Consider the following 14,346-nt stretch of genomic DNA (forward strand, 5'->3'; position numbering starts at 1 on the left):
CGGCCCTTCTCTCCAAGCCGCACACAAGATGGCGGCCGGGCCGGCCCGGGATCTGAGCGAGAACGGAAGCCGCCCCTCACCCGGCCCACTTCCGTCTCGTGCGCAGATGCTCGCGTCATTTCCGGGGCCGTGTGAGGGCGGCTGCGCCGTGAGCTTTGCCTGCGCACCGCCCCCCCCCAGCTGTGACTGCGCAGCCGCGGCCAGCGCGGGTACCGCCGGCCTGGGCCTGAGCGGGCGGGAGGGGCTCCGGCGCGCCTGCTCTCGGGTCGCGCATTCGCTCGCGAGAGTTGGGGTTGCCGGGGGCGCGGCGGGCGGCGCGGCGGGCGGCGTCGCGAAGGTTCCAGACGCTCCGCGTGCGACGGGCGGGCCGCGCTCCGCCTCCGGCTCGGCAAGTGCGCGCTGCTTCCTGCTCGTCTGCTGCCCGGCTGCCTGACCCGGTCCCGCCATGACTTCAGCTTTGGAAGAGGTAAGGGGACGCGGCCTCGGCCTGCCCGCCCTCCCCGAAACGTCCGCCGTCCGCCGCCCGCCGCCCGCCGCGACCCTCGGCGGCGTCCGCTCCTTCCGCTCCGGCCCCGGCCGACCCTCGGCGGCGTCCGCCCCTTCCCCTCCGGCCCCGGCCGACCCTCGGCGGCGTCCGCCCCTTCCCCTCCGGCCCCGGCCGACCCTCGGCGGCGTCCGCCCCTTCCCCTCCGGCCCCGGCCGACCCTCGGCGGCGTCCGCCCCTTCCCCTCCGGCTGCCCCTTCTCCTCCGGCCCCGGCCGACCCTCGGCGGCGTCCGCCCCTTCTGCTCCGGCCCCGGCCGCCTGGAGGCACAGCCCGGGGTCCCCGCGCCGTGCTGGGCACCCGCCGAGCCCTGGTCCCGGGCACAGAGACGCACGGCCTGTGGGAAGCATCAGACAGCGGGCTGAGGAATGCGTTTTAAAAAATAATTGGAAAGTGAGTGTTTACTCGGTGTGGAGTGAGCTTTTGGTAACAGCTTCAGAAGCGCGGGTTTGGGGAGACTGTGCCCGGTTACAAGACGGGAATGGTCCTGTCTCGCTTCCTTTCCTGTTGGGGTGCATGTGGGCAGCCGGGGAAGGTCCGCTTCTGGGAAATTGCCCCTCAATATGAAGACCAGGCATTGGCAAATAGCACTTGCTTTTTTTTTTTTTCCTTAAAACGTCTGCTGATGTCCTAAAGACTTTTAGCGTTTAACAAGTTCAGTATAGTTGGTAGATGCGATTCGAAAAATATTGTGGTTCCCCGCTTCTCCTTCCCTCTCCCTCGCCAAATGCAGAAAGCTCCGTGAGAAGTGCCAGCTCTCTGCTCGGTGCTCCGCGGTGTTAACTGACCCCGAGTCCTGCCCGCTGTCAGGCGGGAATCTCCTAGAACCCTGGTAGGAAGTGGAAGGTGGGCTCAGTTTCAGAAACGGAGAAGCACATTTGGAAGCACCTCATCTGTGTGTGAAGTGTGCACCTGGCGGCCATCAGAAGGAAGCAGCAGGTGGTCCTTTGGAACAGCCCAGGACCCTCTGTCTCCACCTTTGCCTGATCCGGGCATTTCATGGAACTAGGATATTACCGTATGCAGCCTTTAGTTTTCGGTTCCTTCAATTTAGCATTGTTAACTTGGTCAGATTCCTGTTCACATTTGGTTTATGGGGGAGTGGGTACGTGTGCATGCCACTTAACGGCTGATTAATATTCCATTTGATGACACCAGTTGATGGTCATCTAAGTTGTGTCCACTTCCTGTCTGTCCCTTTCTCATGACTAACAAGATACCTGAGCCTGGCACTTGACCGAGAAGGCATCAGTGTGCCTTCCAGTTCCAAAGGCGGTCAGTCGGGCCTGGCGCTATAGCCTGGTGGCTAAATTCTCACCTGGATCCCCTCCAGCTCCCTGCTTGGGGCCTGGGAAAGCAGTGGAGGACGGCCCAAAGCCTTGGGACCCTGCACCCGTGTGGGAGACCTGGAAGAGGCTCCTGGCTCCGGGCGGTCTGTTGGCTGAGGGCCCTTCTGGTTATATCAGCAGGTGGTGAGTGTGTGAGCCAGAGAGGTCCCTGAGCTCTCAGTGCATGGGCTGTGTCCCAGGAGGGCGGGGGACTGGGCGAGGACCGGAGCGCCCGCTGTTAGGGACGGTGGGGTGTGTGGTCAGTTCTCTGACCGCTGAGGGCAGCTTCTGAGCTGGTTGCACCATTTTAGGTGTTCACAGTGTTCAGATCCTCATCAGTAGTTGTTATTTGTCGTGTTGCCCCTGTTCAGACCAGCGTGTGTTTCTGATGACTGAGGACGCATGTGCGTGCGGCCAGTTGTAGCTTTGCAGAATGTCCAGGTTCTTTGCCCGTTGGCTAGGCAGCTGGTTTTAATGTATTCCAGTGAATAATTAGGGAAGAGGTCAGGAAATAGAGTTCAGGTGGGTCGGCTGCCAGCAGTGATGGAGTTGGTGGGCTCGGACTGGTGGTCAGTGGCTGAAGTTTATTAGCAGCATCAGACTTTACACTCTGAGGGTCATACAGGATAAGGGAGGAGGTATTGAGCTTTTCAGTGGAACCCATCAATTGTGTCTATACCCTTGTTTGGAACTCTTATTTATCCCACCAAGTGTTCTCATTCACACGCTGTCCACTCAGCTGTTCTCATACGAATGTTAACCGCTGTGATCTTGTGCGCACCGTGTCCTCCTGCAGAGTGGGTTCCTGGCAGGGAATGGCAGGCCAGGCGAGGAAAGTGCCTTTGAAGCACCGAAGACATCACAGTTGCCTTGGGTACTTGGCTGTCAGGACTGCCGATCCGCCTGAAAACAGGCCTGTTCTTCTGCCGGACTGAGGATGCCTGTCCCAATCAGAAAGTTTGGATTTGTCAATTTCCTGAAACGTGATCAGGAGTTTATACTGCCCCTTTTGTGTAATTTCAGACTGTAAGCTTTTTGGGGGGTTAAGATTCAGGTATGAAAGTATGTGAAGTCATTTTAAGAAAAATGTGAGTTACCTGCTTGGAAGACTTTGTACGTTTGTGGTACGTTACAGGGTTGCCAGGGGGAAGCTTTTAAACTTATTTAAATATTTTTAAGATGTTATTTATTTGAGAGACAGAGAAACAGACACATCTCCCCATCTGTTGGTTCACACCCCCAAAACTTGTGGAACTGACCCGGAAGCTCCAGCTGGGAGCCCATCGCCTGAGCGCTCCGGCTGCCTCCTGGGTTCTCGCTTAGTGGGGGCCAGGGCAGGTACCCACCCAGTCACTCCAGGCAGTGTGTGTGCTTGTTCTGTGGGCCAGTGCTTACCCAGGTTCACTGATCTAAGAGCGTCTTCAGCTAGGGAACTTCCTAACATCTTTGCTGTACCCTTAAGGGTAACACTTAGTTTTGTTTCAGTAGGTGACATATTGGGCTTATTTTCATTCTCTTGGAAGCAGCCAGAAAGGGGATCTTGAGCGTGTCCACTGTTTACTCCCCAGATGCCTGCAGTAACCGAGTGTGGGGCAGACCAAAGCCAGGCGCCTGAAGCTTCCTCTGAGTCTCCCACCTAGATTGCACTGGGGCCATCATCTGTTCCTCTCTGGAAGCGAAGCAGCCAGGACTTGAGCCTGCACCTGCTGGGGAGTGGAGGCTTCCTGACAGCTTGACCTGCCATGCACTCAGTCCAGAGCCTGCGGTGCCTTTTCTAAATCTCAATAATAATAATTGTACCTTCTTATTTGGGAAGAAGACCTGTGAGGACCAGTCATATTACCCTCTCTAGTCTATTTTATATTCATGCTTTTAAAAATTTAAAAGATGATCCTAGAACTCACATTGTAGGGAATGTCCAAATCACTAAAAAAATGTCTCGGAGGCAGCAGCTTGCGATGCTTCCACGTGCCACGCACAGGTTCCTGTTTGAGCCCCGCTTCTTCGGCTTCCGGTCCATCTGCTGGGCCGAGTGCGGAGGGCCCTGCTGTGGGAGAGCCCATGGAGTTGGAACTGGCCAGCCCAGGTGCTTGCCACCATTTGGATAGTGAACCATGGATGAAAGATGCTTTTTTCTGTCTGCTACTCTGCCTTTTAGGTAAATTAATAACACTTCTTTTAAGGACACTCACTAAATTTTATGAAAGTGGCAGTACCTTGAGTTATAGGTCAGTGGGCCAGAGGAGGTCATTGGAGCTCAATCCAAGAAAATGTAAATGAACTCAATACTTAGCTCTTACTAAGTTGAAATGATACTCCTTATTTATCATCACTAACTTTTTATTTTAACACAGCTACAGAAAGATCTAGAAGAGGTAAAGGTGTTACTCGAAAAGTCTACTAGGAAAAGAGTACGTGATGCCCTCACCGCAGAAAAAGCCAAGATTGAGACCGAAGTCAGGAACAAGATGCAGCAGAAGCCGCAGGAGAGGGCAGAGCCTGGGGACAGTGACAAGCCTGCGCCCGTCACAGCGGGGTACACAGTGAAGATCAGCAACTACGGTAGGACCCGCTCTGCACTCGGCCTGTTCAGTACTGGGCCACCGACCAACTGCTCTTGAAAATGTGTGTTGTCTTAGAAAACTCATTTCTCCTGAATGAAGTGCTTTTGGGTTTTTTGACATCAAAAAGGAAGGATACATTCTAGAAGTCTTTACAGGAAAACAAGGTGATATAGTGGAATGATGATGAGTACCAAGGAAGGATTCTGTTTGAAAATATTTATTTTCAGTATTTCAAACGCAGTTAGAAATTGCAAGAGTGAGTGGGAGGGGAGGAGATACAGGGGTGGAAGCGTGGGGTCTTCTGTCCATGGCTCACTCCCCAGTGGCCACAGTGAGCAGGGCTAGGCCAGCCTAGAGCTTCCTCCACATTCTAGAAGGCAGGCAGTTTTGCAGTGCTTGGTGGTAGAAACTTCATTAAACACTTGTTTAATTGAAGTGAGATTTTACAATAGTATGGGAATGGGACCTGGCACTCTAGACTAGTGGCTAAAGTCCTCGTCTTGAACCTCGGGATCCCATATGAGCGCTGGTTCTAATCCCGGCAGCTCCACTTCCCATCCAGCTCCCTGCTTGTGGCCTGGGAAAGCATTTGAGGACGGTCCAAAGCCTTGGGACCCTGCACCCACATGGGAGATCTGGAAGAAGCCCCCTGCTCCTGGCTCAGTTCTGACTGTTGGGGTCAGAACCAACGGATGGAAGATCTTCCTCTCTGTCTCTTTTCTCTGTATATGTCTTTATTAAAAATAAGTCTTTAAAAAATATATTATGGGAATGTAGCTGAAAAAATGTTAAGGATAAACAGAATTGGAGGCACATTACATTTCAGGTTGGAAGGTTAGTATTTCAGCAAGTGGAAAAGGAAGAGAACAGTGTGGGCAAAGCCATGGCTGCATGGCAAGGCGTGATGGGGCTGAGTGCTGTCGGTGCCGAGCGCTGCGTCTCAGCCCTTCGGAGATGCAGCATGCTGCGGAAGAGATACACTGCCCTGTGCGGGACTAGAACCTGTCTGGCAGTGGTAGCACTATGGCCTTTTTTCCTTAAGAATTGTTTGTTTGTTTGAATAATGTAAAGGGAGGGAGGGACAGATCTTCACTCCCCAGCTGATGGCTACGCGGGACCAGGAGCTGCAGCCACGGCTGCGTGGGTAGCAGGGGCCAAGCACTCGACCGTCCTCTGCTTTCCCAGGCTCTCAGCAGGGAGCTGGGCGGAAGTAGGGCAGCTGGGACACAAGCCGCGTGCAGGTGGGATGCCAGTGTCCCAGGCTGCAGCCTTGTAAGGCGCCGTGCAGTGTGGCTCAGGGTCATAGGTGGTAGCCAGGGGCACAGCTGTGTGTAGGAGGCACTGGCCAGTGTAGACGGCAGATTGAATTATGGCATGTTAGGGGCACAGCAGTGTGTAGGAGGCACTGTGACCAGTGTAGACAGTGGATTGAATTATGGCATGTTAGGGGCACAGCAGTGTGTAGGAGGCACTGGCCAGTGTAGACAGTGGATTGAATTATGGCGTGTTAGCCAGGGTTACAGCAGTGTGTAGGAGGCACTGTGACCAGTGTAGACAGTGGATTGAATTATGGCGTGTTAGCCAGGGTTACAGCAGTGTGTAGGAGGCACTGTGACCAGTGTAGACAGTGGATTGATGAGTGCTGAGTGATCAGGCGCCTTAGAGCGTCTTTCCGGTGGAACGCTGCACTGCCATGCTCTGGGCCTGAGCGGCAGGGACAGAGATGTTCACATATGTGTATTCTTTTTTTTTTTTTTTTTAAACATTTATTATTATCGGAAAGCCGGATATACAAAGAGACAGAGAAGATCTTCCATCCGATGATTCACTCCCCAAGTGAGCCGCAGTGGGCCGGTGCTGCGCCGATCCGATGCCGGGAACCAGGAACCCCTTCCGGGTCTCCCACGTGGGTGCAGGGTCCCAAAGCCTTGGGCCGTCCTCGACTGCTTTCCCAGGCTAGTGGAGCTGCCGGGATTAGAACCAGCGTCCATATGGGATCCCGAGGCGTTCAAGGCGAGGACTTTAGCCGCTAGGCCACGCCGCTGGGCCCCTCACATGTTTGTATTCTTGACATGAGTATGTGTCCTCTGTTAGGATTGGAGACTTACAATTTGATAACTTACACTAAAATGGCATTTAATAGCTATTGATTGGTACATTAAATTACAGGCTTGAATGAAAGTAAGTATCAAAATAACAAATTTCACTTTGTCCTGGAAGGTAATTGCAAAAGGTAGAATTGGGTTTGTCGGAAGTGGGAGTATATGAAATTAATATAGATATTTAGCCATCCAGCGTACTGGGGGATTAACAAGACAGGTCTGTGACAAATAGGTAGTAGATTATAAAAGATAAATCAGGTTATCTTTTTTAAGATTTATTTTTATGTAAAAGGCAAATTTATAGAGGAGAGACAGATATTCAGTCTGCTGGTTCACTCCCCAAATGGCCACAATAGCCAGGGCTGAGCTGAACAAGAGCCAGGAGCCTCCTCTGGGTCTCCCATGGGTCCAGGAGACTCGGGAGGACTTGGGCCATGTGCTGCTGCTCTCCGGGCCCCAAGCAGAGAGCTAGATCAGAAAGGGAGAAGCTGGGACACTGCCCCACGGGCGGGGGGTTGGCCGATTGAGCCATGGTGACAGCTCTTTCCTCAGTCAGTCTTAAAGACTATATTTAAGGGCATTTTTTACTCTAAAGAATAAAAATGCTGACTTTCGTCCATTAACGGATTTGAATTTAAATTTTACAGCTTAGTGGATGCTTCACGTTCACTGCTTTGAGCTCAGTTGCTGCATCTAGAAAATATCTTCAGATTGTTCCTGGTTTACTTGTGGATTGTGTTTATCTCCTCTCACTGGGTTTATCATGAGTGGTGTGCAGCTGCTCCTCCAAAGGTGGTTTGACTGACTTGTGCCCCGTTTTGTTGTTAGGATGGGATCAGTCAGAGAAGTTTGTGAAAATCTACATCACACTAACTGGAGTTCACCAGGTTCCCCTGGAGGACGTACAGGTGCATTTCACAGAGAGGTGAGTGCTTCCCAGTGCAAAGCCAGGGTCATCGAGAGGATCTTAGGAGTGTGTTTTCTGTATCGATTTAACAAGTCTTGATTTACAGTTGAGTATCCTTTGTGTCTGCCTTGTATACGTGCTGCCCTGCTGCCCACAGCACTTTTGTATCTAAGCTGAAGAAATCTTGTGTTTAGGGCCTGGCGTGGTAGCATAGCCTATTAGCACCAGGATCCCATATGGGCGCCAGTTCGCATCCCAGTGGCCCTGGTCCCCATCCGGCTCCCTGGCTGTGGCCTGGGAAAGCAGTCAAGGACGGCCTAAAAGTTTGGGACCCTGCACCGGCACAAGAGATCCGGAAGAGGCTCTGGGCTCCTGGCTTCGGATCGCTTCAGCTCTGGCCCTGTCAGCGGACAGAGGGTCTTCCTCTCTGTCTCTCCTCCTCTCTGTATAGCAATCCGTGTTTAGAATAATTGGGGCTGGGCCAGTATGCGCCCTGAAAGGAAGCTGCTAGTCATCTCCCTGAGGACCAAGGAGGACTTCACAGAAATCATGTGTCCACTCCTGTCTTGTAGGTCATTTGATCTCTTGGTGAAAAATCTAAATGGCAAGAGTTACTCCATGATTGTGAACAATCTGTTGAAACCCATCTCTGTGGAAGGCAGTTCAAAAAAAGTGAGTGTGTTTTCTGTCAGTATTATGAACTACTTTAAACTGGCTGCTTTGGAATTGGAAAGAACTAGATGATCTTTAACAACACAACCCTGCTTACTTGGCCAACAGCCGTTTGTGGCTGCTGATGCAAGTGTTTCTCTAGCCCTTTCTGGAGAATGTGTTGTAGCTCATTGTAGGAGAGATTACTCTAAGAATGCTGCGACTAGTGAAGTGGTTAGACGGGCTCTTTGGGTTCATTACCAGTTACCAGTGCTGGCAGCTAGTGCTGTCCGTACCTCAGTTTCCCTGTTTGTACAATGATAATGTGACAAAGGTGAAATGACACAGATGTGAAATACCATGGGGAAATAGTTACTGATAGCTGTTACTAGATGCACCACATGTGAGTGTTTGATTTCAAAAAAGGCAATATTACGCTTTTAGCTTGGTTGGAGCTGCTAGAAGCTATTAAAATAGAGAGCAGCTGCCTTTGGAAAGCTGTTCCCCTTGCACTAACTCGTACGGTGCCTCTCCTGCCTGAGCAGATGAGGCTGCCTGGATGCAACACGGGGACAGAATGTCATGTTTAGTCATGTGGTTTAAAGGTCATAGCGAATAGAACTCACTGGTCAGCACGCGTCCTAACGCACCCACTAATCCCATAATGGAAGGGATATTCAGAGAGCAGCCATCCTGCTTGGAGCCGTCCTGCTTGGCTAGAGTTCTCCCGGCTCTCGCCAGAGCTCAGCGGAGGCCGTCCCTGCTCTGCTTCATGGTGTGTGTGAGTGTTCCGATTATGGAAAGGAAGTCCCATCCAGGGTAGGCACTAGATTGAGTGAACAGCTGTAGATACTCAAGCCTTTTTGTGTTTTTCTTCCAGGTCAAGACGGATACAGTTTTAATCTTATGTAGGAAAAAAGCAGAAAACACACGGTGGGACTATCTGACGCAGGTGGAGAAAGAATGCAAGGAGAAGGAGTGAGTCCGGGGTGCTCTTAGTCTGTCCACCGTGTCCTTTGCTGAGTTGTAGGTACCAGAGCTGCGCAGAGGTGTGCCTGATGGCCTCCCGATGCCCACTTACCTCATTCTTGCTTAAGCAGGGCCTGTGCCTAGCAAGATGCTTCCTTTATAATAACGATGTTACCTGAGTTGGAGAGAGATCTTCCATCCACTGGTTCACTCCTCGTGGCCACAGCAGCTGGGGCTGTGCCAGGCCAGGAGTTTGTCCTGGGTCTCCCAGGTGCATGGCATCTGTATGAGGTGCCAGTGCTGCAGGCTGCTGCTCTGGCCGCTTACCCCCCCCCCCCCAGGACCAGCCCTAGGAGGTTGATGTTTGTGTTTGAGTTGGCTGTTCAGTACTGGCTCTCAGCCCTGGGCACTCTGGGACTCCTACAGGTACACTGCGCCCGCTCGGAGATTTCCTACTTCAGGAGTTCCTCTGCCCGTGGATGTTTGTACTTAAGCTGTTTCTGATGACTCTGTGTGTGTGTGTGTGTGTGTGTTTGAGGACAGGAGTTTTTCCATCCAGGAGATCACTCCGGCCAGAAGCCATCCCTCTGGAGTTTCTTCCAGGTCTCCCACATGGGGGAAGCAAGCACTTAGGCCATTTCACTGCTCTGCTGGGCTGTTAGTAAGGAGCTGGATGGGAAGTGGAATAGCCAGGACTTGAACCTGTGACCATATGAGATGCAGCACCACAAGTGGAGGCTCATCCTACTATACCACAGCAATTGCTTTTAAAAATGTTTATTTAGGATACACTGTTTAAAACTCAGTAGGTCAAACAGTCGGCTATATCCCATGTGTGTGCCAGTTTGTGTCCCAATTGTTCCTCTTCCAATCCAGCTCCCTGCTAACGGCCTAGGGGAAAGCTAGAATATGACCCAGTGAGTGCTGAGTGATTGGATTGGGCCCCTGCACTCACAGGGGAGGTAAGGCTGAAGCTGCTGGCCCAGTCCTGGCTTTCTCAGCCGTCTGTGGTGACCCACACTGATTTCCGAATAAACAAAGGCTTCTTCAGACACTTCTAGGTCACTTGTAGCACTGAGTAGACTAACTCCTGGGGTCATCTGCTCAGGTTTGCACACTTCCGCTTACAGCCAGCATTTGCAGTGTGGCTGCCCAGGTCTGGTAGATCAGACTGGAGACTTGCCTGCACAGCCAGCTTGAACTGCTGGAGCACATGATTCTGTCTTCAGGGGTAACCGAGGGAGCCTCGGGGCCATTCTCAGGGCCTGTCCAGCCTGCCGGCGGCGTGTGTGCGCCAGCACTTGGCAAACGCTGCTTTCTAATAAAGGTAAAAATATGGTCAGAGGTTAGTGATCCCTTGAACACCAGAAGTACTGACCACGTTCAGTTTCAGGCTCAGGAGGGCTGGGCTTTTTTCCTTAGAGAGATCTCCTTACCTGTCGGCTCAATCCTGAAATGCCTGCAGTGGCCAGGCTGACTGGGAACTCCTTCCGGTCTCTGCATGCCGCTGCCAGGGCCATGACCGATTGCCAGGGCGTGCAGCAGCAGGTGGGGTCAGGGGCCGGCTGGTGCGGGACACGGCTCTCCTGCAGCCTTACGTCCGTGCCAGCAGGCGTTGTGTGTTGTACCTCCCTGTGTAGTGTTTGCCCCCCAGCCTGATTGGGTCTCGTGCCTGAATGTCACTGTTACGCGTTTCCCAACAGGAAGCCCTCCTACGACGCAGAAGCGGATCCTAGCGAAGGGCTCATGAATGTCCTGAAGAAAATCTATGAAGATGGAGATGATGATATGAAGCGAACTATTAACAAAGCCTGGGTGGAATCGAGAGAGAAACAAGCCAAAGGAGACACAGAATTCTGAGACTTCACAGCTGGGGCGCTGTGATGTGGGACTGCTGTGTCCAGTAAGGGAATATTGGTGAGCTGCATAGATTCGACAGATAACTATTCACACAGCCTTCCAAGTAAAGGCAATGAATTCTCCATTTCCTACTGGAGAGTTTATTTAAATAAAATATGCTTATTAAACATTTCCTGTAAAAATGGCTTCATTAGTACCGTGGTTTTTCAGGAGGGGTTATATTGCATTCTCATGTAAAATCTAAAACACCTAATGAGAATGCTTTGTTACATGCATTTTTGTTCAGAGGTAACAAACATTTAGTGACATCAGCTCTCACCAATGTCAGAAAATGCCGAGTAAAACCCGAATTTGTGCCTGTGCTTACAAGTTGCTGTTGTTGGATCCTGTCCCCGGCTGAAGGAGGGCCGTGCTGCGTGCCACCACCGGGCACTGCCAGCCCAGCAGACTGCTCCTGTCTGTGTATGAACACAATATTTGTGTATGGATATAAATGTGTTTATAAGTCTAAACTTGAGACAAGCATATTTGTGTCATTTTAGCCAAATTCCATCTATTCCTGTGTTCAATAAAATTAGGCTTTTATTCAACAAAGTAGTTTCACTGCTTTTTTTTGGAGTATGTTAGAGAAGTCAAGCTTTTTAGGGAAGAATTGCTTTCCCTAAAATCAGAAGCCAGCGTGAGGGTCCCAGTGATCTGTGCGTCACTGCATTGTCCTGGGCGTGTAAGCCAGGGGTCAGACGGGAGGAGGCAGCCATACACGAGAAGGGAACGCCCAGAGCATCAGCAAAGCCACGACAGATCAGACAGCGGCAGCGTGTGTGTGACAGCTGCTCAGACATCCTGCCCTAGCCGAGGTGCCGGCACAGGACACCAGGCCGGCAGGGTGAACAGCCGTTCCCTGTGGCAGCAGCTCAGAGCAGTCAAGAAAAGATGAGTTCTTGGGGGGGGGAGTCCCAGAGCCTGTGGAACTGCATCAGAAAACTTAGAAGAAAAAAAAGGTTTAAGTTTTGTTGAAAATCATAAAGATGGGTTTTGAATACTGTTAACTATAGCAGCCATCAGATACATTTTAGACTAAAGATCCAGATGTACAAACCAAAGCATACAAGGGGTGGAAGACGGATGGAACCCCACCATATCCTTGGGGTGGAGAGGCTCCTGTACCCCAGGAAGTAAAAGTCAGATACCACTAAATGCTGACTGGCTTTCACTGCATAACACATGTGGCAATAAAAACCCCTCCATGACCAAAAGATGACCTTGAGAAGACTGCAACCCTTGGGAACAGAAGGAAGTTCATAGACGAAATGTAAATACCTGAACAAAATGGTCATCCTGTTCAGGATGAGGCGGTGGACAAATGCCCACACCTGTGGCAGTGGACTGGCAAGGGCATTTGTAATGCCCGTCATGACGTAACTGTTCAGCTCGGACTCAGAACTCCAGGCTGTGTCCAGAGTGGCCCAAGTCTGGAAGCACCGGATGTCATCAAGGAACTAGCTGGATTAAATCACAAAATATGCTTTCTGTAACCCCCGAGGGTTGGCAGCATGCTTCCCGGGAGAACGGGCAGATGCTGCTGCACAGCAGGGCTGCAGGTGGACCGCACGTGACCTTGGCTTAGATCTCAAGTCATGCTCCTGTGAGTGGGCCTTTTCGACCGGCTTTAAAACCGTCTAACTGGAACAGTGAAGCCCTAAAATTTGCAAACAAGCCTAAGTATTGTTCCAGCCCATTATGATAATTAAAAGTGAAAATCTTTGGGTAATCTGGAAATAGTAGGTTTATTTCTCCTGATTCTGGGGCTGGAGATCCCAGGTTTCAGCCAGCAGAGCTGGTGCCCGGAAAGGGGGCTCGCAGTGTCCTCGGCTTGGGGGCAAGGCCACAGGCAGGAATTCCTCCCTTTCCCTGGGGCTGCCTGGTGTCCTCCACAACCCAGCCCTTCCACACCGCGCTGGTAGGGGCCGACTTTGGGGGTACATCAGACTACAGCATGCATAGCAAGGCTGCGGTATAAACCAGCTCCCCGCAGGGAACTTGAGGACACTTACCACTGCCGGCCATTAGTGAGATCCTGCGGTCACCTCTGAAATGCCTGACAACGGTCAGGCTGGGCCAGCGGGGAGCTAGGACCTAGAGTTCCAGCAGGCTCGCCCATGTTGGTGACAAGGACCAAGTGATGAAGCCGACAGCTGCTGTTTCCCAGGCTGTGCAACAGGAAGCTGGGGCCCAGATCCGCAGCATAGTGGGTTAAGCCACTGCGTATGGCTCCAGCATAACACGTGGGCACCAGTTAACGCAGCCATTTGGGGCCTGAACCAGCAGACGGAAGACTCCACCACTCTCATTCTTACAGTCCAAAACCAACCAAGCAAGCAGGAAGCTGGACGGGAAGTAGAGCAGCTGGGCCTTAAACCCGGCACTGGCACCTAAGTGTGTTCCACACACGGACTTCATCTGCACCTGCGATGCTCGTACCTGTGTATTCTTCGGTAACAACTGGGTCCGTTTATTTAATACAGAACATTAAAGTAATCCCTGTTAATCTTTTTAAAATCACATTTCCAGCGGGCCAGCACTGTGGCGCAGTGGAGTACGCCGCCATCGGTGACGCCAGCACCTAGCAGCGTGGGCTCCGACAGCTCTGCTTCCGGCCCTGGCAAGGCGGCAGAGGACGGCCCAGGCCTGGGGCGTGACGGCAGGAGGACTCTCCCTCTCCCTCCATCACTGGGCCTTGCAAATAAACAAACCCCACGTCCTGGCAAAGCGGTGACAGTCGGGTAGCATTGAGCACTAGCAGACCTCCGCACAGAGCCGAAGGGCAAGGCGGCCGACGGAATCGGGTCTCGGAGACTTTGTCATAAAGCAAGGAACTATTCCACCACCCAGGAGCCATTTTAAGGGAAAGAACAAGTGGATAGAGAAGTATATGTAAATCTATAAATTCATAATCGTCAAAACACATCAACTATTAAGATCTCATTTTTTTGTTGCCTAGAGCGGCAGCTTAATTCTGCAAATCACCAGCTGGGGGCGCCGTGCTGCGTGGCCGACTGTGCAGCCCCGGCAGCAGGTGCGCCACCTTGTGGCTGCGCCTGGGAAAGCAGGGCAGGTGGGCCCAGTGCATGGTTTTTCATAAAGAAATGGATGATACTCTGCTGGCTCTGTCTTCAGACCAGAGAGGGTATACCTAAGAAGCCGTTGAACTTGACTGGACAATAAGATGCTGGACTCTATGTTTGGTATACGCTTGCCATGGGGGAATCTCAACTGAACTTGAGCTGTGGTTATGCAACAAGGTGGAGGAATCCACCATGGTGGGAGGGTTTGGGGAGGGGTGGGAGAACCCAAGTATCTATGTAACTGTGTCACATAATACAATGTAATCAATGAAGTTAAATAATAAATAATTAAAAAAA

The 14,346-nt window shown here is 51.8% G+C and overlaps 1 protein-coding gene across 1 annotated transcript; it reads left to right on the forward strand.

Moving 5' to 3' along the window:
• Nucleotides 1-246: 246 nt before the first annotated feature.
• CACYBP (calcyclin binding protein) lies at nucleotides 247-10,929 on the forward strand. Its single transcript, XM_004596278.3, has 6 exons — nucleotides 247-466; nucleotides 4,226-4,433; nucleotides 7,366-7,462; nucleotides 8,017-8,116; nucleotides 8,976-9,073; nucleotides 10,768-10,929. Exons 1-6 carry the CDS (start codon nucleotides 446-448, stop codon nucleotides 10,922-10,924), a joined length of 681 nt encoding a protein of 226 aa, XP_004596335.1. The 5' UTR covers nucleotides 247-445; the 3' UTR covers nucleotides 10,925-10,929.
• Nucleotides 10,930-14,346: the final 3,417 nt, after the last annotated feature.

This window comes from Ochotona princeps, chromosome 2, assembly GCF_030435755.1.
Source record: "Ochotona princeps isolate mOchPri1 chromosome 2, mOchPri1.hap1, whole genome shotgun sequence".
Lineage (NCBI taxonomy): Eukaryota > Metazoa > Chordata > Mammalia > Lagomorpha > Ochotonidae > Ochotona > Ochotona princeps.